This window comes from Scyliorhinus canicula, chromosome 19 (genome assembly GCF_902713615.1).
Source record: "Scyliorhinus canicula chromosome 19, sScyCan1.1, whole genome shotgun sequence".
Lineage (NCBI taxonomy): Eukaryota > Metazoa > Chordata > Chondrichthyes > Carcharhiniformes > Scyliorhinidae > Scyliorhinus > Scyliorhinus canicula.
Genome location: NC_052164.1, coordinates 16,863,516 through 16,886,926, shown reverse-complemented (window position 1 = coordinate 16,886,926; position 23,411 = coordinate 16,863,516). Strand labels below are relative to the sequence as shown.

Genomic DNA, 23,411 nt, shown 5'->3' with positions numbered 1-23,411 from the left:
TCCAGGGGGAGGAGTCATGAGCTGGAGCCAAGGGTGGAGCCCTGTACAACCTCCTAAGCATTCTCAGCGCTACTCCCTAGTGGTCGTGGCAATGCAACTGCGCTTATCAATGCATGGTCTCATGTTATACAATACAGTGTGAATTACGGAGTTACAGTCACAACACGGAGTACACCATTTCAGTGTATTATTTCCATTCATGCTATACTGAGAGAAGGGGACTGTACCTGAGGAGCAGAAGGTATTTGCGACATCCGCAACATGGGGGCAGGAATGGAAGCCTTTGTTGTCGGTGGTAATTTAGTGAAACAAGTGAAGATTGGCCCTTGGATGAGATTGTCTCCGAGATACCATGGGGGTGGTGGGGGGGTGTGTGTGGAGGGTGGGGGGGGGGGGGGGGGGGGGGGGGGGGGGGGGGGGGGGGGGGGGAGAGATATGTGCATTCAGGGCTAGGAGAGGGATGAGCCTGTGGGGGGGCGAATGCTTAACTTAGAGGGCACGGGGAGAAAGTAATTCTATAAAGGCAGCTATGCAAATGGCCTCAGTCTCAGTAACAGTGATGATCATGAGCTCTTCCGGCTTGAGGTTAAAGAGGTAGCAGAGAGGGGTTTTAGGAGATGGACAGTAGTGAAGAAAAGAGGCTGGGGTTATTTTTGCTTTCAGGATGTTTTTAGTGTAGTAAGGCCCAAATGTACTTACTGTGCTCCAACCAGATCTGGAGATCAATGGCTAATACATGAATTTGGACTAATCATATCTACCTTAGTGTTACTTGAACTCAAAATACCACACTACTTGAATTTAGACTGTTGCTACCTACTGCACGATTACATCTAATTTTCAAACTGTAATTGTGAAGTATGAGATTGAAAATAGGTATTGAAAGTTATTCTGCGTACTGAAAGAGATCAGTAGCAGGTTAAGTTGTTAATCTATCTGCACTGAGAAATTATTAACTTCTCAAAACACATTTGATTTTGATCCTCGGCAAAATGAGAAGACCTTTGTTTAAACGCATTGAACTTGAAAGTGAAAGGGTGTGAGTATAATAGGATACGTCACTCACTGACTTTCAGTCCTTGTTAATTATTTCGCTGTTCTGCTCGTGGGGATGTGGCTATAAATCTCTCCATAATTGAGATTACTTCACAAGAAACAGGGCCGCCTTTTCTTAGCATGAATGAACTCGAATGAAAACTGTTGAATCCTTTTAGTTATTATTTGATATAATGGTGTACTCATTCGGCAATCCCTCAAGGCCACGCAGAAAGTTTAGCGAATAGGACAGGCAGCCATCTTGCTCTTTCCTCTCTGCTGCTGAAGTTCTGAACCAGCCTCGCTGTCCGTACAATAGCATGAGGACTCGACCGGACACTTCTCGAGTGCTGTGCGGCTTAGATTTCAGGAATTGTTAGGAATAAACCCCCATCACATTGCTCAGTGATGTGCAGGCTGTTAGTCTCCATGGTGGTAAAATCTATGTGGGTTCGTTTTTTTATCCTACTCCAGGGCAATGTTTTGCCCATTGACTTTCTAAAGAGTAAAGACAATGGGTTGGAATTTACAAGTCCGAGGCTGCGATGAGCTTGGAGTCAGGGAGGAGTTTTAATCAGTTGGGAGGGTGCCAGATGGGGACCCCACCGCTTTCCCCAGCTTCACCAATTAAATCTAGCTTGGGCAGACTTGCGAATGGTTTCCCTCTGAGGCCAATTAATGCCCCCCGAAAGGCCTCATTTCTGCCTCCCTGGCATTCAAACCAATGGCAGAGGGTGGTCAGCCATGAGGTGACTGGTGTGTCTGGCATTATAAATGTAGGCCCATTGAAAAACAGCCTCCTGCTCTTCACTCTGACCCCCCACCCTCCAAACCCCTTTCCATCACCCTGCCCACCACCACGTTTCTGCCCTCAGGTATCCAGTGGCCTGGGTCCCTCATTAATTCTGAGCCTTTAGGGCAGCACGGTGGCGCAGTGGGTTAGCCCTGCTGCCTCACGGCGCCGAGGTACCAGGTTCGATTCCGGCTCTGGGTCACTGTCCGTGTGGAGTTTGCGCATTCTCTCCGTGTTTGCGTGGGTTTCGCCCCCACAATCCAAAGATGTGCAGGCGAGGTGGATTGGCCACGCTAAATTGCCCCTTATTTGAACAAAAAATAATTTTTTGACACACATTCTGAGCCTTTGGTGGGTGTATTGTGGGCATCTACCACCGACTGGGGACCTTGATCCCGCTATTGGCCACTCATTCAGTGGGCCTCCACCAAAGAAGGTGAACACTGGCATCTTGCCAGCTGTCAACACCGGGTGCGAGACCCCTGTACCCCACATTCAATTCCATTTAATTTGTGCCTTCAGACTATTCTCCACTGACATCAAAAGTTTAAAGTCTGCAAAGGCTACCTGATGTCTTTGATAGAAATGGGTAAATTGGAAACACAAGCCGAAAAAAGATCTTTTTAACTTCAAATGATGGTATTAAATTACACTATTGAGAATAAGCATTAGATCCTTTACATAAATCACATACTGGGATTTAAGGTCATATCTTCACTCATGTTCTGCAGCTTTTACGAGATTTCCCAGATGAACTTCCGAGCCGACATTGCCATGCCCTGAACAAGGAGATTCTGCAGTACCCTCTTCATATCAGCCAGTCGGGGTGCTTGAGATCATTGTCGCTCCATATCAAAACGTCTTTCTGTGCCCCAGGAGAGTACCTCATCAGACAGGGTGATGCTTTGCAAGCAAACTACTTTGTGTGTTCCGGATTCAATGGAAGTTCTGAAAGACAACATGGTCCTGGCAATTCTTGGTAAGAGCTAATAGCATTTGAGCTTGACATGGGTGATTGCCTTTCTCACAAGTGCATTTCATGCAACTTGACGTGGTCTTAACTTGAATGTGGTCACCACATGATGAAAAGCCTTGCTCAAAGAGGTAGATTTTAAGGAACATTTAAAGGAGAGTAGAGAGGTAGAAAATCTTAGTCGGACTATTCCTGACTTTAAGACCTTTGGCGCTGATGGCATGGCCTTCAATGACAGAATGAAGGAAGTTCCATTCATTTCCTTGACCTAGTTTGAACTTATTAAGCTCAGGTGTTCTTCAATGCACAGATCAGTTTTGCATTTCTCAATGTGTCTAGCTTTAAGTAACCTTCAGCAAACTGTTTCTCAGATTAGCCTGGCATACATGCTAACGCATCTCGTTTTGGGCAGACATGCAATGTTTCTACACCTGGTGTTGACCTTTGCAAATAAATCATCAACGGGATATTTAAACTTCTCTCCTTACTGGTCAATCCCAGTTCAGTTTCCACTGTCCCTGTTTCACTGTTATTTCCACCTGGTTGTTCTGATGCTGTGGTTGGAACTGTGGGAGACAAAGTTGTTAAACAGTCTCGATGACCTATTTTCCTGCAATGCAAGATTTCAAATTTCCACCCAGAAATTGAATGAGAAGATGTTTCAAGCACAAAAACATCCTTTCAAACCCATCAAGTCTGACTATTCCAAGTAATAAAAACAGGAAGAGCTGGAAAGTCTCAGCAGATCGGGCAAGGCATCTGTGGAGGGAGAAACAGATTCAATGTTTGTGAGTCGTACAAGTCTTCTTCAGAGATGGTTTTATTTCAATATTCTTCGCCACATGAGTTGCCTGGTCTAATTGCACCCTTGCGCTCACTGCACATAAACTTTTAATATTTGTATTTTATTTTCATTTTGGAACAGTATTGAGATATTCATTATTAAGGTGACACATTGGGGCTGGATTCTCCGACCCGCCACGCCACATTTCAGGTTCACCACGCCGGCGGGATTCTCCGTTTTGCCGGCCGGTATCAATGTGGGTTTCCATTGTGGGGCAGCCCCGCGCCTTCGGGAAACCCCCGGGTTGCCGGCAAAATGGAGCATGTTCCCGCCGGCGGGAAAAATCAGCCCCATGGTATTCGATTCCTCAACCATGCAGCCTCATAGACAAGACCAGGATGAAATGGGTGAGGAAGATTTATCTCTGTAAATGAGAGAATGGTGAATGCTTTTAGTGAATGAGGGAAGAAGAATGTTTCTGTTAACTGCGGATCTTGGCAGGGGTGCTATTGGAGGATGCACAGATATATCAAGAACTATACCCACTTTTAAGTTTTTGAGGCAAGCTTTCTTTACGATTGCCACAAATATCGCATACAGCCTCGCATCACGGTAGCTACACGGTGGTTTAGCACTGTTGCTTCACAGCTCCAGGGTCACCAGGTTCGATTCCGGCTTTGGGTCACTGACTGTGCGGAGTCTGCACGTTCTCCCCGTGTGTGCGTGGGTTTCCTCCATCCTACCAGTCCCGAAAGGCGTGCTGTTAAGTGAATTGCACATTCTGAATTTGCCCTCTGTGTACCCGAACAGGCGCCTGAGTGTGGCGACAAGAGGCTTTTTACAGTAACTTCGTTGCAGTGTTAATGTATTATATTATAAACACCCAACCAACATAATTCCTCCCCGCTACAAAAGTGGCGGATTGCACAGTGAGATATAAAGTGGGAGAATCTGTCGCTTGTGAAAGAGCAGCAATAAGAAGGATTCCAAATGAGGTTAGGGGAGGGGTGTGAGGTACATCTGACTTTTGTAATGCCCTCTTATACTGTTGCCACTCATATCACTTCTTCCTTTTCCTGGTCTTCTGCTCAGTAGCCAGTTTTTGATAATAATTACAATCTTTATTGTCACAATAAAATTCACCGGCGCCGGAGAATTCGGCAGCCAGAGGGAGCGGGATACACGCCGCCCCCGGGCGATTCTCCGACCCGCCGTCCTCCCAATTCTCCCGCCACCCAAAAACCAGCCCGGCGTGAGTTGCACTGCCCGCCTCGGAGAATGGGGCGGTCCGGCGCGACTCAATGGACACTGGGGCCGCCAGAATTCTCCGGCCTGCGATGGGCCGAAGTCCTGCCCGTCTGTAGCCGATCCCGCCGGCGTAAATTAGAGTAGGACCGGCAGGACCTGGTGGCATGGGCGGGCTCCGGGGTTCCTGGGGGGTCGTGGGAGGAATCTGGCCCCGGGAGGTGCTCCCACCGTGGCCTGGCCCGCGGTCGGGGCCCAGCGATCCGCGGGAGGGCCTGTGCTGTGGGGGTACTCTATTTCTCCGCATTGGTCGCTGTGGTCCTCCACGATGGCCGATGCGGAGACGAACCCTCCCGCATGCGCGGGGATGACGCCAGCAAGCACTGGTGCTCCCGTGCATGCGCCGACTCACGCCGGCCGGCAGAGGCCTTCGGCGCCAATTGGCGTGGCGCCAAGCCCCTATCCCGCCGGCCGGCCGGGCGCCAACCACTCCGAGGCGGGCCTAGCCCTTGAAGGTGCCGCCCGACGCCGGAGTGGTTCACACCACTCCATCCTGCCGAGACCCCTCCCCCGCTCCCGCCGGGAACGGAAAATCCCCCCTATGTGTTTTAGTTCTATGTTGTATTTTAATGTCCATGTTTCAAATTTGCATTACATTTAGCATTTTCCATCACACTTTTGTTGTTGACTGTCTGGAAGGATTGGGACTCGCAAAGAGAAAAAAACCTTGGTGCGTTAAATTTGTCACTGTTCTACTGTGGGGGTGGGCCAAAATTTGGCTCTATTACATTGCTAACTGTCAAAACAAGTCAGTTTGGATGGTACAAATTGTTTTACATCCAATTAATTACTGTTTGTTTGGAAGTGTAGTCACTGTTATGTGTGCAGGCAAACTGCGCCACAAATAGCAAATGAAGCGAACAAACAACTCAAAAGATAAAATGGTGGAGAACTCCCTACTTATCTATCATCGAGTCTCATAGACCCCAACTCCTAACAACACAGCACTTCTCTAGTACTGCTTTGAAGTGTGAGCCTGGATTATATGGAGAGGAGCTTGAACCCACAAACTTCTGCAGTACAGTGGTTAGCACTGTTGCTTCACAGGTCCAGGGTCCCAGGTTCAATTCACGGCTTGGGTCACTGTCTGTGCAAAGTCTGCACGTTCCCCCGTGTGTGCGTGGGTTTCCTCCGGGTGCTCCGGTTTCCTCCCACAGTCCAAAGATGTGCGAGTTAGGTGGATTGGCTGTGCTAAGTTGCCCTTAAGTGTGGTTACTGGGTTACGAGGATAAGGTGGATGCGTGGGCTCGAGTAGGGTTCTCTTTCCAAGGGCCGGTGCAGACCTGATGGGCCAAATGGCCTCCTTCAGCGCTGTAAATTCTATGACTCCCAGGCGGCAAAACCAAACTGACAAGTACAAAACGTGAGGAAAGAATGAGGCAAGAATGTTACTAGTTAACCATTAAACCAAAGCCACCAGTTTGGAAGAAGGAATCTATATGTGAAACAATTTTGCAGCAGCAGTGTGAAAATGGATAGAAATTGCCAGCTCCTCTTGTTTTTTCAGATTCAGGCAGGATTTTCCTATTCGGCGGCAGTGTGTCCGCGCTGTCGGAAACACGACGGTGTGAACGGGCCGCTGGGAGTACCAATTCTGGCACTTACAGTGGGCCAGCATGGCGCTGGAGCGGTTCACGGCGTTCCAGCCTCCCATTCCGGCGTGAACTGTGTGCCGCGCCAACCCGCGCATGCGCAGTGGCCTCCCTCAACATGCCGGCCCCGACGTAACATGGCGTGGGAGTTCAGGGGCCGGCGCGTAAGAAAATAGGCCCGGGGAGCGAGAGGCCGGCCCGCCGATCGGTGGGCCCCGATCGCGGGCCAGGCCCCATCGGAGGGCCCCCGGGGTCGGAGCCCACCGCCACAGGCTGCCCCACGACCCTGTGCGCAGAGTTCCCGCCAGCTGCGACCAGGTGTATACGGCTCCAGCGCGACTCTGCCTTTTTAGAGTGGCCGCTCAGCCCATCTGGGCTGGAGAATCGACGGCCCGGCCGCGTAGAGCGGCGCGCGACTGGTGCCGCGCCATATGCGCCGGCGCCATTGGAATCGCATGCCGCCGCCGGGGTGGCGTGGCGCGGTTGCGGGGATTCTCCGGCCCGGCGCAGGGCTGGGAGAATCTTGCCCCCAACCTTTCTGACTCTCCTTTTTATCGCAGCCTAACCCGCAGTCTCCTTAAAATAACGCTGTCTCCTTTTGAGCAACCGTGACCCTGGAATAGGTTAAATTTCTGTCAAAGCACCAATCAGTTTATCTTGTTTATGTACTGAAAACCCACATTGATATTGCTGCTGTTGCTAAGCTACAGGTTTATATAATGTGAGTAGGAGGGAGTTATTTCGTTCAGAACCTCTTTTATGTAAGAGGCACTGCGAGAGTGAGAACTGTTGGCAATTTGTTTTTGGCAAACTAATAGATAACCCCCCCCTTCTCTAACTCGTATTCAATGATTAAACAATTTGCCTCATCCCCTGTTCATCCTTTCTGCCATTATTAAAACAACAGAGGCAGCAGCTGATTATAAGGGGGTTCTGCAGTCCCATCACTGAGAGGGTTTTTCTGAAAAAAGTCTTAATGATTCCAAGGACTGCACATCAGCCCCGAGGTGAAGTGTGCCATTTTACAGCGCTCAGAAAAACAGTTCTGAGAAGTAGTAATCTTTCACAATATCATTTTCAGCCTGTGTCGATCTTGGGGCTTTCAGTATGATCATGGATAATTTGTTAGAAATAAACTAGTTTCTCACATATTCACAATACCCCCCTGGGTGTTGGAGTCAGTAGACTCTAGAAATACCAAATTGATTCACAAAAAACAAAACCTTACGGTTGCACAGTGGTTAGCACCGTTGCTTCACAACACCAAGGTCCAAGGTTTGATTCCCGCTGGGTCACAGTCTGTGCGGAGTTTGCACATTCTCCCCGTGTCTGCGTGCGTTTCCTCCGGGTGCTCCGGTTTCCTCCACAAGTCCCAAAGGATGTGCTTGTTAGGTGAATTGAACATTCTGAGTTCTCCCACTGTTTACCCGAACAGGCGCCGGAATGTGGTGGCCATGGTATTTTCACAGTAACTTCATTGCTGTGTTAATGTAAGCCCACTTGTGACACTAATAAGGATTATTATTATTATTATTTCCGGTGAAAAGAAAACTTAGTGGAGCTCAAAATGAGGTTGGCACAGTGGTTAGCACTGCTGCCTCACAGCACCAAGGACCCGGGTTCAATTCCAGCCTTGGGTGTCTGCCTGTGTGAAGATTGCACTTATGCCCAGTGTATGTGTGGGTTTTCTCCGGGTGCTCCGGTTTTTCTCCCCACAGTCCGAAATGGGCAGGATAGTGGATAGGCCATGCTAAATTGCTCCTTGATGTCCAAAGGTTAGGTGGAGTTATGGGCTGGGGTTAGGGCATGGGCCTAGGTAGAGTACTCTTTCAGAGGGTCGGGCAGTTTCGATGGGCCGAATGGCCTCCTTCTGCTCTGTAGGGATTCTGTAATTCTAACTTCAGTTAAACACAATGTTAACCTGATCAGTTTAGACAAACTTAAGCAGATTACACCTGCAGAAGTAAGGACTGGAGTGATAAAAGGCAGGCTATAACTTGCAAGTCAATGAAGTTAATAACTTCACTAATGTGCTTTCTTAAAATGATAATTTATAAAGTTTAGAACCATAAAACATGGATCGTGAATTTACGTTGTCCTCGCTCGCCCCAATGGATTTGGATCCATTCATCAACTGTGGAAATAATTAATGTTGAAATAGCAGTTGTCAACCAATTTTGGTGATATGAATTGCATCCATTACAGGGTAGTTAAAAACTTCAAACCATTTAAAAGTAGGATCCTTACAGCTAGCAGGGAGAGAGAGACCCTTTCAACCCATCAGCCAAGGCTGGATTCGAAATCAGGCTCCCTTTGTGAAGACGCTCTGGTGTCACGCACAGTACAAAATCAAAAGCCGCTGAACAAAACCTAGTCTGGAAAAGCAAAATGTAAGAAAACTGGAGATAATTATCATTAGAGTATCAAAATGGCATTATTAGCTAGCCTGAAGGATTTGGGGATTTCCCCTGTCCTTTTTTTCATGAGATTGTGGGTGTTGGTGACATTTGAACCGACTCTCCCAGAGCATTAGCCTGTGTTCCTGGATTGCTAATCCAGTGACCTTGGGCGTGATCTAACTGCCGCTCAGCACTTGAGCTGATTGGCTTGCTAGGCTATTCCAGAGGCCAGTTCAAGAGTCAGCCACTTTGCCGTGGATCTGGAGTCATCAGTTAACAACGGCAGATTTTCTTCCCTAAAGTGCATTAATGAACCTGCTGGGGTTTCTTATTGAACAATTGACAATAGTTTCATGGTCATCATTCGACTTAATTCCATATTTTTAAATACTAAATTCAAATTTCGCCAGCCTTCTGAATGGAATTCTGTCTTCACTCCAGTCAACCTCTGCTCATAATTGCTTTTCCCCAAATCGCATCCCAAATACATTTGACTTTGAAATTAATTGATGTTTTAGATACTGAAAGGTGCTGGGCACTGTTTTCCATTCCAGGTAAAGGGGATCTGATTGGTGCAGATCTTTCAACCAAGGGCCGGGTGATTAAAACAAATGCTGATGTCAAAGCATTAACCTACTGTGACCTGCAGTACATCAGTCTGAGAGGTTGAGTGAGGTGTTGGAAACTTTATCCTGAATATTCAAGGCAAATTCCTAGCTGACATCCATCGTGACCTGACCTTCAACCTTGAAGAAGGACGTGAAGCATTGGTAAGAGCAAACCTCTAAAAGTATTTGACATCTTAGAAGCACTGTTGTCTGTTTCTTGTCTCGGGCTCAGACACAATGGGTTGGAGGTTTTCCGCTGGTGTTTCATGCGAAGACCTAGGTAATTTGGGCGCGAAACCAGTGGCTTAAAAGATCTCCAGGTTTTGGACACAGTGCATTGTGCACATAACCACATTACTCCCAATTCTCCCTGACCTTTACTGCCGTCCATTAAGCTCTCCAACCAAATTAATCGGCACCCGCAAGGCTGGCCACGGCCCGAGCTGTCACATTGAGGTTGCTTCCAATTGATCTTGGAGGAAATAGCTACTTTTTTCTGATGGGCTATCACAGTTCTTGAAGGTTTCTCAGATTCCCTTGAATCATATTCTGCCATTTTTTTGTTTCTTTGATTACATGTAATGCAGTGCAAGACATAAATAGAATTTTATGTTACAATTGAAAGCCTTCCTTAATTGCAGGCCCTTAAACATGTGTCTGATGTGCCGGAATGATGGGGACAAGAAAAAAACATGATAGCGTGGAATTGGTATTTCCTGATGGCTTGCACTGATTTCTAGCCACTTTCACACATCTCCATTTGAAGCTTGGGCATGTTATCATGAGATTGGCAAGTTACTTGAATTTTTTTTTTAATTTAGAGTGTCCAGTTATTTTTTTTCCAATTAAGGGGCAATTTAGCGTGGCCAATCCACCTAACCTGCACGTCTTTGGGTTGTGGGGGTGAAACCCACGCATACACGGGGAGAATGTGCAAGAAGATACTTGTATATAACTTGACATGGTTTCACTTTCCAATCTAAATTCTGGATTGCACCCATGGAATAAACCTCTGGCCAATGTATCTCTGTGAAGTACATTTCTATAAGTGAATATAATTATTAAGAGCAACTGTTCTTTTCTTCCAAGAAACCTAATTGGAATCCAACCTACTTGATGAGCATAAATACAAAACAAAAACTGAAGGGCAGTGAGTCATTGAAGTTATTCATAAGAATATGTCATGAAGGAGTGTATGTGTTGCCCCCCCCCCCCCCCCCCCCCCTCGGCCATGTGAATTAATGCATCCATTTCAGCATCCCACTCAGAATTTGGTTGAAATGCGTTGCGCTATATCCTGATTCTTTTTTCTCTCTGAAGACTGCCTGAATCGAAGCAATTCTGGAAATAATACGTTGTTGGGTTTTGAGAATTTCTTTAACATTCCAACCCAAACATTCAATCTGGGGAGTCATAAGGTATTGGGAAAACAATTTACGTTTAGAGCACTACCATAACTAGACACAGGTAAAAGACTGCTACCTGGAAGTTCTTTTTATGAAATGAAAATCGCTTATTGTCACAAGTAGGCTTCAAATGAAGTTACTGTGAAAAGCCCCTAGTCGCCACATTCCGGCGCCTGTTCGGGGAGGCTGATATGGGAATTGAGCCGTGCTGCTGGCGTGCCTTGGTCTGCTTTCAAAGCCAGCGATTTAGCCCTGAGCTAAACAGCTGTGAATTGTCCAGCCAATTTTAATACCAAAACACTACTAATTAAAAACAAGAATGAGAAAGAAATCTAAAGACCAATGAATGAGATGGGACCATCAGCAGCACAGTGTTGTACAAAGAACAAAGAGAACAAAGAAAAGTACAGCACAGGAACAGGCCCTTCAGCCCTCCAAGCCTGTGCCGACTATGCTGCCCATCTAAACAAAGTCTTCTACATTTCCTGGGTCCGTATCCCTCTATTCCCATCCTATTCATGTATTTGTCAAGATGCCCCTTAAATGTCACTATCGTCCCTGCTTCCACCACTTCCTCTGGCAGCGGGTTCCAGGCACCCACGACCCTCTGTGTAAAAAACTTGCCTTGTACATCTCCTCTAAACCTTGCCCCTCGCACCTTAAACCTATGCCCCCTAGTAATTGACCCCTCTACCCTGGGAAAAGCCTCTGACTATCCACTCTGTCTATGCCCCTCATAGTTTTGTAGACCTCTATCAGGTCGCCCCTCAACCTCCGTCGTTCCAGTGAGAACAAACCGAGTTTATTCAACCGCGCCTCATAGCTAATGCCCTCCGTACCAGGCAACATCCTGGTAAATTTCTTCTGCACACTCTCTAAAACCTCCACATCCTTCTGGTAGTGTGGCGACCAGAATTGAACACTATACTCCAAGTGTGGCCTAACTAAGGTTCTATACAGCTGCAACATGACTTGCCAATTCTTAGACTCAGTGCCCCGGCCTATGAAGGCAAGCATGCCATATGCCTTCTTGACTCCCTTCTCCACCTGTGTTGCCCCTTTCAGTGACCTGTGGACCTGTACACATAGATCTCTCTGACTTTCAATACTCTTGAGGGTTCTACGATTCCCTACCTGCATTCAACCTTCCAAAATGCCTGACCTCACATTTGTCCGGATTTGTATTAAAATCATTACATCTGTTGTTCAGTTTGTAAATAATTCTTACCACATCATCTCACTGAAATGCCCTTTTCATATGTATACTCTTTACTGGATATTTAATTCAATATATATTTATTGTTGAAGGTCATCCTAATTTGACATGACATATTAACCCAGAAAACATGTTCATATTGAGTATCTAGATTTGGAGAATCAGTCTAGATCCAAGAATTCAGTGTGAAGAAGCGCCAAGCTACATGCAATCCATGTAAATTTTTATGCAAGTTCTGTTTGCCAAATATCTAAACAATGTTGCCTCTTGGCCATTTCTTTCTTCTTACTGGTTGGGAAGAGGCAGGAGAACTGAGAGTTTCAATTGTATGATAAGTTTAAATTCCAGTCGTTCCTGTTTGGTGTTAAAGAATAGCATGATCAATAATGAAGAGAGATAAGTAATACCGTCTGAGCTCCTGTTAATGAAGACTAGCCTTAATAAGTCATTAAATCAATAGGGAGCTTCATTTCTCCGCACCCTGACACCAAAATCGCGTCTGGCACCGGGGCAGAGAATCCACTCATGCATGGAATCGGGACCAGAGCCGGTTCCCCGATTCTCCGACCCCCGAAAAGCGGCGTACCTGCGTATCCCCTACCTGCGGCCTTTCTGGAGGCCTGCCCCGCCATTCCCCACCCCCGACCGGCCGAAGTCCTTATGGTTTGGATCTAATGGTCCTGCCGCTCGAGATACTCGTGCGGCGGCTGCGGACTCAGTCCGTGGCCGCCATGGTCGAGGGCAGGCCGATTGGAGGTCAGGGGCAGCCTCATAAGGGACCGGGCTATTTTTGGGCGAGCGGTCCAGGTCAGGCATGCAGCCGATCGAGGGCACTATTTAGGAGGTCCAGCACCATAGTCTGAGTCCACCATGGAGCACAGCACGGCCGCTGGAGGCCGCCGCCGTGCGCATGCGCGGCCTCTGACTCGGAGATGCGGGGCCCGTATCTGCATCTAAAGCTGCTACATTCACGATGGGTCCCTGCTAGCCCCGTGCAGGGCTAAGAATGTGAAAGGCCACAGTTTTTATGACGGCGCGGGGGCATAGTCCCTGAAACAGAGAATCCAGCCTTACCTCTGCAGCAATGTCTGCTTTATGACAATTAACTTTGCTTGAAATATAGGAACTTGTTTTCAGTTTTTAACTCCCTTCCCATCAATCCACTGATCCTGGGATAACCATGGCCAATTTATCAGTAATTTGAAGTTTTGTTTCTCTTTGATTGAAGCATCTTTACTGCCTGCTTCATTGGCTGTAAAGTAATTGGAGACATCCGGTGGTCGTGAGGAACTCTGTAAATGCACGTCTTTCTAATTTATCTTTTCTACTTGCTCCACATCAATCAATCCTCATGCAAAGCCACTCACTGAAAGCAGCCATAAGTTACCGACATGGGGACAGGTAACAAAGCACTAATTGCCAGCAGTAGCATCAGAGGTTCAGTGAATGGAAACAATTGGGACTAAGTGTCCTTCCTTGAACAGCACATTGAACAGTGAAAGCTATGCACCAGAACCCTGGGTGAACTGTGACCAACATCGCATAATAACTGGCACATCAATAGGTACAAAAGAGGTGTTTGTGTCCTTACACTGGCCAAATGTAAAGGCTTCACTTCTGAATTAAATATCATTAGTCTGACCACCCAATTGTTTTTCCTGACAATCCACCAGCATTTTCCTTGGCATATCATGTCAGCATTACGCATGGACATCATCAATCAGCTATGCAGGCAAATGCCTTCCCCTTTACCCCTGCAATGCCGACTTTCTGAAGATGACCCTGACTGCACCAATCTGCACCTTTTCTATTTCCTACAATGCATGGCCATCCTTATGATCTTGATAATTGATATTCATGTTTTGCCATTGATATTGATGGTTCTGACTGACCATTTGTATATCCCTGTGAGAATTTGGGTTAGGCTTTCTGATGGCTCTTTCGCACGGTAATATCACCTGAGTTACATTTCGACATTATTTCAGTGAACAGTATGACTGGATACTTGGGAAGGACAATTAAACTATGACATTATTGCAGAGTTGCTAACTGTCTTCCAGAGCATTAATACCCATATTACCCACGATGGTAGGGGCAGCAGGGTAGCATGGTGGTTTGCATAAATGCTTCACAGCTCCAGGGTCCCAGGTTCGATTCCCGGCTGGGTCACTGTCTGTGTGGAGTATGCACGTCCTCCCCCTGTGTGCGTGGGTTTCCTCCGGGTGCTCCGGTTTCCTCCCACAGTCCAAAGATGTGCGGGCTACGGGTATAGGGTGGATACGTGGGTTGAGTAGGGTGATCATGGCTCGGCACAACATTGAGGGCTGAAGGGCCTGTTCTGTGCTGTACTGTTCTATGTACTGTTCTATGTTCTATGTTCTATGAGAAAAAATCTTAACTTGAACCTTGATCAGATGAGGAGACATGTAGTCGTGCATGTGTTCCTGTGGACGTTTGAGAACCGGCTGTTTATTAATGTGTCACTTTGTGGCCTACTTACCCAAGTCAACTGCAGAAATCAATTCAGAACGTATCACATGGGACACTATTTTTATGAAGGAGTCATCTCGTGGGTATACTAATCCGGAATGCATTCCAGAAAATTGTGCTTTAACATTTGTTATGATGACAGCAGCTAAGAACGTGTACAGGATAGAAAGTTCGTGGGAGGGTGATGTCTTTATCTGAAAGCTTTCGCTGCTGCAAAAATGCGTCTTTAAATGAATGTTAAAGCAATTGCTGACATTAATCCAAAATATTATATCCTGATTGCAAGGATAGTTTAAAATTCATCATTTATTATTAGCAGGCTCAGAGGCTCGATTATCTAAATGGGAGAAATAAGATTGTGAGTACGTGCATCAGTGAGTGAATGCATGAGGCCCCAGTGCGTGAGGGTGAGTGTGCGCGGGCGAGTGTGTTAGGGCATACGTGAGGGCGAGTGTCTGTGTGTGTAGTTTGTACGTTTGTTGAATATCTCACTAAGAGCTCTGGAGGCTTGTGTGGTTGAACACAAACTCTATTATTGACACACAACTATACACATATCTCCAAGGTACAGCTCTGTCAGCACGGTAGCATTGTGGATAGCACAATGGCTTCACAGCTCCAGGGTCCCAGGTTCGATTCCGGCTTGGGTCACTGTCTGTGCGGAGTCTGCACATCCTCCCCCTGTGTGCGTGGGTTTCCTCCGGGTGCTCCGGTTTCCTCCCACAGTCCAAAGATGTGCAGGTTAGGTGGATTGGCCATGATAAATTGCCCTCAGTGTCCAAAATTGTCCTTAGTGTTGGGTGGGGTAACTGGGTTATGGGGATAGGGTGGAGGTATTGACCTTGGGTAGGGTGCTCTTTCCAAGAGCCGGTGCAGACTCGATGGGCCAAATGGCCTCCTTCTGCACTGTAAATTCTATGAAATCTATGAAATCTGTCTAGGTGCTACCTTCATGACAACTTATGCGGACTCTTTCTACATATAGTCTGCCATCTTGTGACTCTCTACATCATAACATAGGTGGTAAAGTTGCCCCAATCCCACATTAACCCTTACTAACCCAAACAGCCTTATACTTCACCTCCCAAAGTCCATCCCTAAATATATTTGCAATATATTTCCACACTACTCCTTCTCCTTCCAAATCTCCGCCATTACAAATTCTGACAATCTGGAGGTTTTATGACTCTTCTTGATCTTGTTCTCTTCCCATTCAGAAGAGTGGTAACCTCAGTTGCTTCAGGTTGACTTTGTTGGGTTGGAGTTGAAAATGTGGTGCTTGGTGTTTCAGATACTCAGGTTTCAACATCCGCTTCTCCCGCTCTTTACTGTTACTTTTTCCTTGTTCAAAAATCCGTCTTCTTTGATGGGATTCCATGGACCTATCCTGTTCTTTCTGGAAGAATGTTCACTCTGGTCATTGTTAGAGTGGAGTCAACTATTCTTTTTCTGTGGGGCCACACCATGTTCTTCCTGAAAGCTGATGTTTCAAAAATGGAGTCTTCATTTCTACTTGTTTCACAATCTTAGCCAAGTATCTGTTTACCCTCATGTTTTCCAGTTTTTTTCAAGCCTTTTAATCTTTTCATTCAACTCAGCAACCACTATGATGAGTTCAATTGTCTTTGTTTTGAACAATATCTGTGGAACTCTTATACAAGTTTAACATCTTCACCTGAGTATTTAGAGTCTTTCTTCCATGGTCACTGACTGTGGCTTAGACTCTTTCAATCCACTCATTAGACCCTCAATCTGTTCCTTAGAATTTTCCTTTTCTGATTTAAAAGTCTGATATTTTCTCTTCCACACTAACCATCTCATCTTTCAATTCTTCAGATTGGATCGAAGTTCAAGAATCTCATTGCTCTTTTCACAATGAAGTTCCAACATTTCATCAGTTTTGGTGGTCAATCCTGCATTCAACCAACTCTTCTGGTTCGTTAGTAATTCCTTTATCCTGTTCAGGCATTTTTCACGATACTTAGTAGCAAATCTGATCCTTAAAGTTCATCAAGTTCTCATTTTTAATCAGCAAACTCATCTGCCATGCGTGAAATTTGGTTCCCTACACCAAACAGATTTTCCTTAACCGACCCTAATCCCCCCTGTGTTTTCCTTCAAGCTCACTTTTTAAAATTTTACTTCTGCTAATTGTTTCTGAAACTCTTCAAGTTCCTTTGTGAGAACTTTTATTTCAGTTTGCAACTGTTCAACTCCTTCCTGGGTTCTTGATTTTCTTTTCAGCCATGCCATTTTTCAACAACGCAATGATTCTCAGTAAGTTTCAGGCATCCAGTGCTTTTCCTTCTAGTTCCTTGACCTTCGGTGTCGGATTTACCTTTCCCGATCTTATATCTGACTTTTCTTCCTCCGTCAGCATCAGAGATTTGTCCTTGTCCTTCATTCTGGTTTCTCTGTTGGCCAAGCCTGTCTCCGTTGAGGTCTTGGCTTGTTACAGTTCTGTAACTGCGCTACTCGTGGCTTCAGCATCTGCTGGCAGCTTGGAAAGCTCTATGGCTTTCCTTTTCAATGCCTCTTCTTTTCCATTTGGCTGCTTCTTCAGCCAAACAATATCCTCAGCCTAACAACATCCGTGTTCATCTCCTCTTCCAATGGGGTCTGTTGCAAAAATGACAGAGAACTCTTTTTGTGACTGTTGAATTGGTGTTGCAAGTTTTCCAATGTTTGTCTCTCCTGCCCGCAAGAATTCTTTCCCTTTTCCTCCTGCAGTCCTTCACTTTGTAGTTCGACCTCCACTCCACATAGGGCGGCACGGTAGCATTGTGGATAGCACAACTGCTTCACAGCTCCAGGGTCCCAGGTTCGATTCCGGCTTGGGTCACTGTCTGTGCGGAGTCTGCACATACTCCCTGTGTGTGCGTGGGTTTCCTCCGGGTGCTCCGGTTTCCTCCCGCAAGTCCAAAGATGTGCAGGTTAGGTGGATTGGCCATGATAAATTGCCCTGAGTATCCAAAATTGCCCTTAGTGTTGGGTGGGGTTACTGGGTTATGGGGATAGGGTGGAGGTGTTGACCTTGGGTAGGTTGCTCTTTCCAAGAGCTGGTGCAGACTCGATGGGCCGAATGGCCTCCTTCTGCACTGTAAATTCTATGATATCTATGATACTTCCTCATCACTTTTCCCACGCGCTCATCCTTTTTATGGATAACGTCAACAAACCTGCTTTCCATTTCTTCATATCTTTGGAACTGTAATATTTTTCCAAGTTTTCTTCCAAATTTCCAACCATTTTCGTCAGCTCTGCAGTCCCTTTCTTGTATTACTTGGCCACCCCCTGGAATATTAAACATTGCTGAGTCTTCCCTGCCAACTGGTTCGTCAGTTCTTTCGCGGCGACATTAAATTTATTTAGCTTCTCTTTATAATCTTGCAGGTTCTTCCAGCTCAGCTTTGACACAAACGTTTTCCTGTGGATTAGCGCCACCTTCTTTTGCAGTTTTTGTTGCTTCTGGATAACATCAGGTAACCTTCCCCTCGTTCACAGCCATCTGCTCACGGCACACTGCCACTTGCTGTCGCAGTTTATGAACTGAGTCAGCATTTTCAAAAGCTCTATTTGTAATGCCTTTTGGCTGCTTCTCAGCCTCTCCTTTCTTCTGCAATAAACTCTTTGGCTCATACAGATGATTGCACTGAAATGGTCCACAGCCACCTTGTGTTTTCTTTAGGAATTGCCTCCCTCACCCTGGTGTCTTCTTTCCCCTTTGGTATTGTATTGGGGATTTTCTGCACTTTTTTTTCAAGATCAGTGCTCAACTTGAAGGTTAAAATACTTTTGCGACCTCACCATATGTAGTTGAGGATTCATTTATACCTTGTCTTATGATTACCTTTTTTTAAATATAAATTTAGAGTACCCAATTCTTTTTTTCCCAATTAAGGGGCAATTTAGCGTGGCCAACTCACCTACCCTGCACATCTTTGGGTTGTAGGAGTGAGATCCTCGCAGACACAAGGAGAATGTGCAAACTCTATAAGTACAGTGACTTGGGGCCAGGATTGAACCCGGGTCCTCGGCGCTGTGAGGCAGTAGTGCTAACCACTGAGCCACCGTGCCGCCCGTCGTATGATTACCTTGTCGGCTGCTTCACCAAATAAGTACAAGGAAGTATTACCTTGTACATCCTCTGATTGCCTGCTTAACCATGGTGTACTCCTGCAATCTAAAAATTTTCTTCTCCATGACACCCAATTTTCCAGCTGGTTTGGCGCTTGCATGGGCTCAATTTACTATCCATGGCTGTTTTTCAGAATGGGGCAAGTACAGCTTTCATTTTGGGGGTCCTTCACGTGCTGCCACCACATTGTAGGGTTATTTAGTGTCTCACTAAGAAGTCTGGAGTCTTGTGTGGTTGAACATAAACTGATTATTGTTAACACACAACTATATACATAACTCCAAGGCAAAACCCTAATCCTGTGTCATCTTCATGCTCAAGTGCCATAAACTACATATATTAATACACACACCCCTGTTCTTTACAGACACAAAGAACATACACACATTGCGCCTGTTTCAACTGAACAAAATAGGTGACAGCCATTCTCTGATTCATTGAGTCAACCTGCCTGGTTTGAATTTAAACTAAGCTTTGCAGTCCATAGAATCCCTCCAGTGAATAAGGAGGCCATTCAGCCCATCGAGTATGCACCAACAGTCTGAAACAGCACCCTGCCCAGGCCCACTCCGCCGCACTATCCTTACAACCCCACCCTAAACTGCACATCTTTGGGCACTAAGGGGCAATTTTAGCATGGCCAATCCATCTAACCTGCACATTTTTGGTCAGCCATCAGTTAACATCTCGATTGCAATGCTTCTACCAATCAGAGTCCCCTTGCCAACCAATCAGCACTCTCTTCTCATGAAGTATAAGTTGGTTTCTCTTTACATTTATTAGTCCTGCGAATGTCCTGGTGAGTGCAAAACAAAAAGTTTCAACATGTCTCTTTTATAAGTAATTTAAGTTGTTATTTTTATGGCATCCCAAAATGCTTTTTAGCTATTGCAGTAGTTTAGAGTTATTAATTCCAAACTTGGATTATTTATCCAGTAACGTCACTGCTGAACAGCTGTAGCTTTTCAAAAAAATATCACTATTTTATTATGTTTCATATTGTTAATGGTTAATATGTAATGCCAGTTATTCAGACCTCCCACCATTGGTGGCACTGTCGCATGAGACACCCAGGTCTGTCTGCCATTTTAGTTCTATTACAACATGTTTTAAAAAATGAACTACTTCCTCCAACTAATTGTGGCCAAACTCTTGGGAGATTGTTCCCATACACAGAAATATTCAAAACATCTGAGAATGTATCTGCCTTTTCTTGTTGCAGTTTCTATTTGCATTTTATGGTGTGGTAAAAATGAGTTTTTCCGACAGAAAGTACCACTTTGCCTCAAATGACATGTTATCACCATGCCAGCATTAATCAGGCATGTGCGAGAGTTAGGGAGTTTTGCTCCACCACCATGGAAATGTGGGCCCTTAAGTTTCACATTGATCCGAGTCCAGAGGCACTGAAGCACGGAACACATAATTCAAGTTGGCATCTCTAATCCAGTATTTCCTCTCTGACTTGCTGGAAGCTTGAGATGTTGTCTGTGTTTGTAAATTGGCACTCGCACCAAATCTAAGTATTTGCTGCACGCTGCTGTAAACATGGGCAGCAATGAGTTCAACAATAGGTGCTTTTTCAATCATGGAACTGCGACTGAACCAAATTCAAGTTTATTTGTCCACATGTATTGCCCAGTATTGTACTTTGTGCACGATTGGATTGGGATTTTGCTTATTGTCACGTGTACCAAGGTACAGTGAAAAGTATTTTCCTGCGATTAGCTCAACAGGTTATTAGGTACATGAAAAGAACAGAAAAGAAATTACATCATAGGGCAACACAAGATACACAATGTAACTACATAAACATCAGCATTGGGTGAAGCATATAGGGTGTAGTGTTAATCAGGTCAGTCCATAAGAGGGCCGTTTAGGAGTCTGGAACAGCGTGGAAGAAGCTATTTGTGTGTGTTCTCAGACTTTTGTATCTCCTGCCTGATGGAAGAAGTTGGAAGGGTGAGTAAGCCGGGTGGGAGGGGTCTTTGATTATGCTGCCTGCTTTCCCAAGGCAGCGGGAGGTATAGATGGAGTCAATGGATGGGAGGCAGGTTTGTGTGATGAACTGGGCTGTGTTCACGAATCTGAAGTTTCTTGCGGTCTTGGGCCATACTATGGCGAGTTGCCATACCAACCTGTGATGCAGCCAGATAGGATGCTTTCTATGGTACATCTGTAAAAGGTGGTAAGAGTTAATGTGGACATGCCGAATTTCCTTAGTTTCCCGAGGAAGTATAGGCGCTCTTGTGCTTTCTTATGGCTAAGTAGAGGATAATGCATCCTGCTCTTTACTAATTCCTAGTATAATGCTGGAATCTACAATTCAGGATGGGCGGGGTGGCACGGTGACAGAATGGTTAGCACTGCTGCCTCACAGCACCAGGGACCCGGGTTCGATGCTGACCTTGGGTGACTGTGTGGAGTTTGCACGTTCTCCCCGTGTCTGCGTGAGTTTCCTCTGGGTGCTCCGGTTTCCTCCCAGGGTCCAAAGATGTGCAGGTTAAATGGACTGGTCGTGCTAAATTGCTCCTTATTGTCCAAAAAGGTTACTTGGGTTACAGGGATAGGTTTGGGGTTTGGTAGGGTGCTTCTTCAGAGGGTCAGTGCAGACTCGATGGGTTGAATAGTCTCCTGCACTGAATGGATTGCATGACTCCTATGTTGGTAGGCTTGATTCGATCAAAGGCAGTTGACAGTTTGGAGAAATTGCTCTGTGCTCAATATGAATAACACCTTCTGTCTTTGGTGGGATTACCTACTGTCATAATTCCTCTGTGCCTACGGGTTAGCACTAACAGCCTATGATCATGAGAAGATTCTGTTAATTACACACAGGATGGGGAAAAAAGCCTCTGGTCATGACTTTCCATGTTAGAAAATGTGGCAATTAAGAAGCAGCTGTTCTCACAGTGCTGTAAAATCAAAGATCCATACACTTGCCTGAATTCCCTCAGAGCAGCTGGTAAGAGGAAGGCTTTGAGCTGTTTAATTTCCTTTCTGCACTGTAGCTACAGAGTTTGTGATAAATTAATGTCTGTCCCATCTTCAGGCAATTGTTAACCAAAATGAAATTCCAGGTCTGTTTCAGATTTTCCAGGAACGATATCCCTGGAAGTAGTAGAATATATAAAATGCTTGAATATTTTGAGTGAGAAATTTGAAGGCGTAAATGGGTTACTGAGTGTTGACGTTAGGAAATAGTTCTGATCTGTCTGTCCGTGCAAGCGTTAAAGCCTACCCACTTCCCGAAGTACAATATCCATCCACGAGCCCATCCCCAACATGACGCAGGTGAAATCAGCTTAAACTAATTTTAATTGACTCTGACATCGAAAGGAGGTCCTTTCCTATCATTTTCAGTTGAACAAGAACCAATATCCTGCAGTTTGAATGTAGACATTGTTGTCCTGGTTTAAACCAGTTAAATTCAAGAATTCTGCCACAATCACCTTTAAGTACATTTCCAATACCAATTAATTTAATATACTCTGGTTTCAATGTCAGTTTGTTAATCACTGCTAGATTCACAAAATATACATTCAGATATAACTCACTCACATGGAGCTGCTGATTTGTTCTGGATTTTAAAAAAATATTCTTTCACTGGATGTGGGTGTCACTGTCCCAAGTCCAGCATGGATTTCCTATCCATAATTACCCCTGAGAAGGTGGTGGTGAGCCATCTTCCTGCATCGCTGAAGTACATGTGGTGTAGGTACAACCATAGTGCTGTTGGGAAGGAAGTTCCATGGTTTTGACCCAGCAGCAATGAAGGAATGTGGGATATAGTTCCAATTCAAGATGGTGTGTGGCTTGGAGGAGAACATGTCGGTGGTGGTGCTCCCACGTGTCTGGTGCCCTTGCCCTTCAATGGCGGTAGAGGTCGTTGGTTTGGAATGTGCTATCAAAGGAAGATACCTGACTGCACAATGTTAATTGAATCTATTGTTTTCACAGGGAATTTCAAAGTTTGCCAAATCGCCAAGACTCTCTCAGGTATGGTGGTTATTTTATTATGTGTTTATCAAGTTCTTTATTGTGATTTAAACCTCGGGTGGTGATGAGCGATAAATTGAGCTGGGAAACAAACATTGGGAAACAGACATTTCTGAGAAAATTCTGGGAAATCTCATTCTGTAGTTATTTTGGGAGTTATTGATCAGATGTAGGCAATTCTCAGACTATCTTATTAGTACTATCTGGCTTCAAGTGTCATTCTACCTCGGAGACTACTCACAGTATTTGTGATTCGCCATGCACAGAAAGCTCTATAGAATTCACATTAGTATGATTTAACTCCATTAGTATGAAAATATTTCTTTGTCAGCTTCCAATATCTTTAAAATGTAGGCTTCCGGAGGTTCCCTCAACTATTTATACTCCTAGTTTGACAGGATACTAAAACTGATAAACACATATATTGGTTCAGGAAACAATTCTCCAAGGACTCTCCCACTGTCATTCCAGAGTCGGGTCAGGACTACAGAGTCAGCGTGATGTTGTAGCTCAGAGCCCTTCACTCCTCTCACTTCAGCACACCATTAGGCTGGAAGATGTTCATCTCCTCGCTCTGAACTGGATTTGAACCCAAGGGACAGAATCAAAAAGATGGCAGGAGAATTTTTTGAAGGAGACCCTCATAAGGTCTTGCGTTAACTTTGGCAGAAGA

General features: G+C 45.4%; 1 protein-coding gene across 1 annotated transcript in view; it reads left to right on the top strand.

Annotated features, from left to right (window-relative positions):
• Nucleotides 1-23,411, top strand: part of kcnh4b (potassium voltage-gated channel, subfamily H (eag-related), member 4b) — a 235,106-nt gene that overhangs the window by 160,801 nt on the left and 50,894 nt on the right. Inside the window, 5 exon segments of the mRNA XM_038779453.1 lie at nucleotides 2,560-2,763; nucleotides 2,765-2,807; nucleotides 9,436-9,584; nucleotides 9,586-9,651; nucleotides 22,700-22,738. Of these exon segments, the coding sequence (XP_038635381.1) occupies nucleotides 2,560-2,763; nucleotides 2,765-2,807; nucleotides 9,436-9,584; nucleotides 9,586-9,651; nucleotides 22,700-22,738 (501 nt within the window).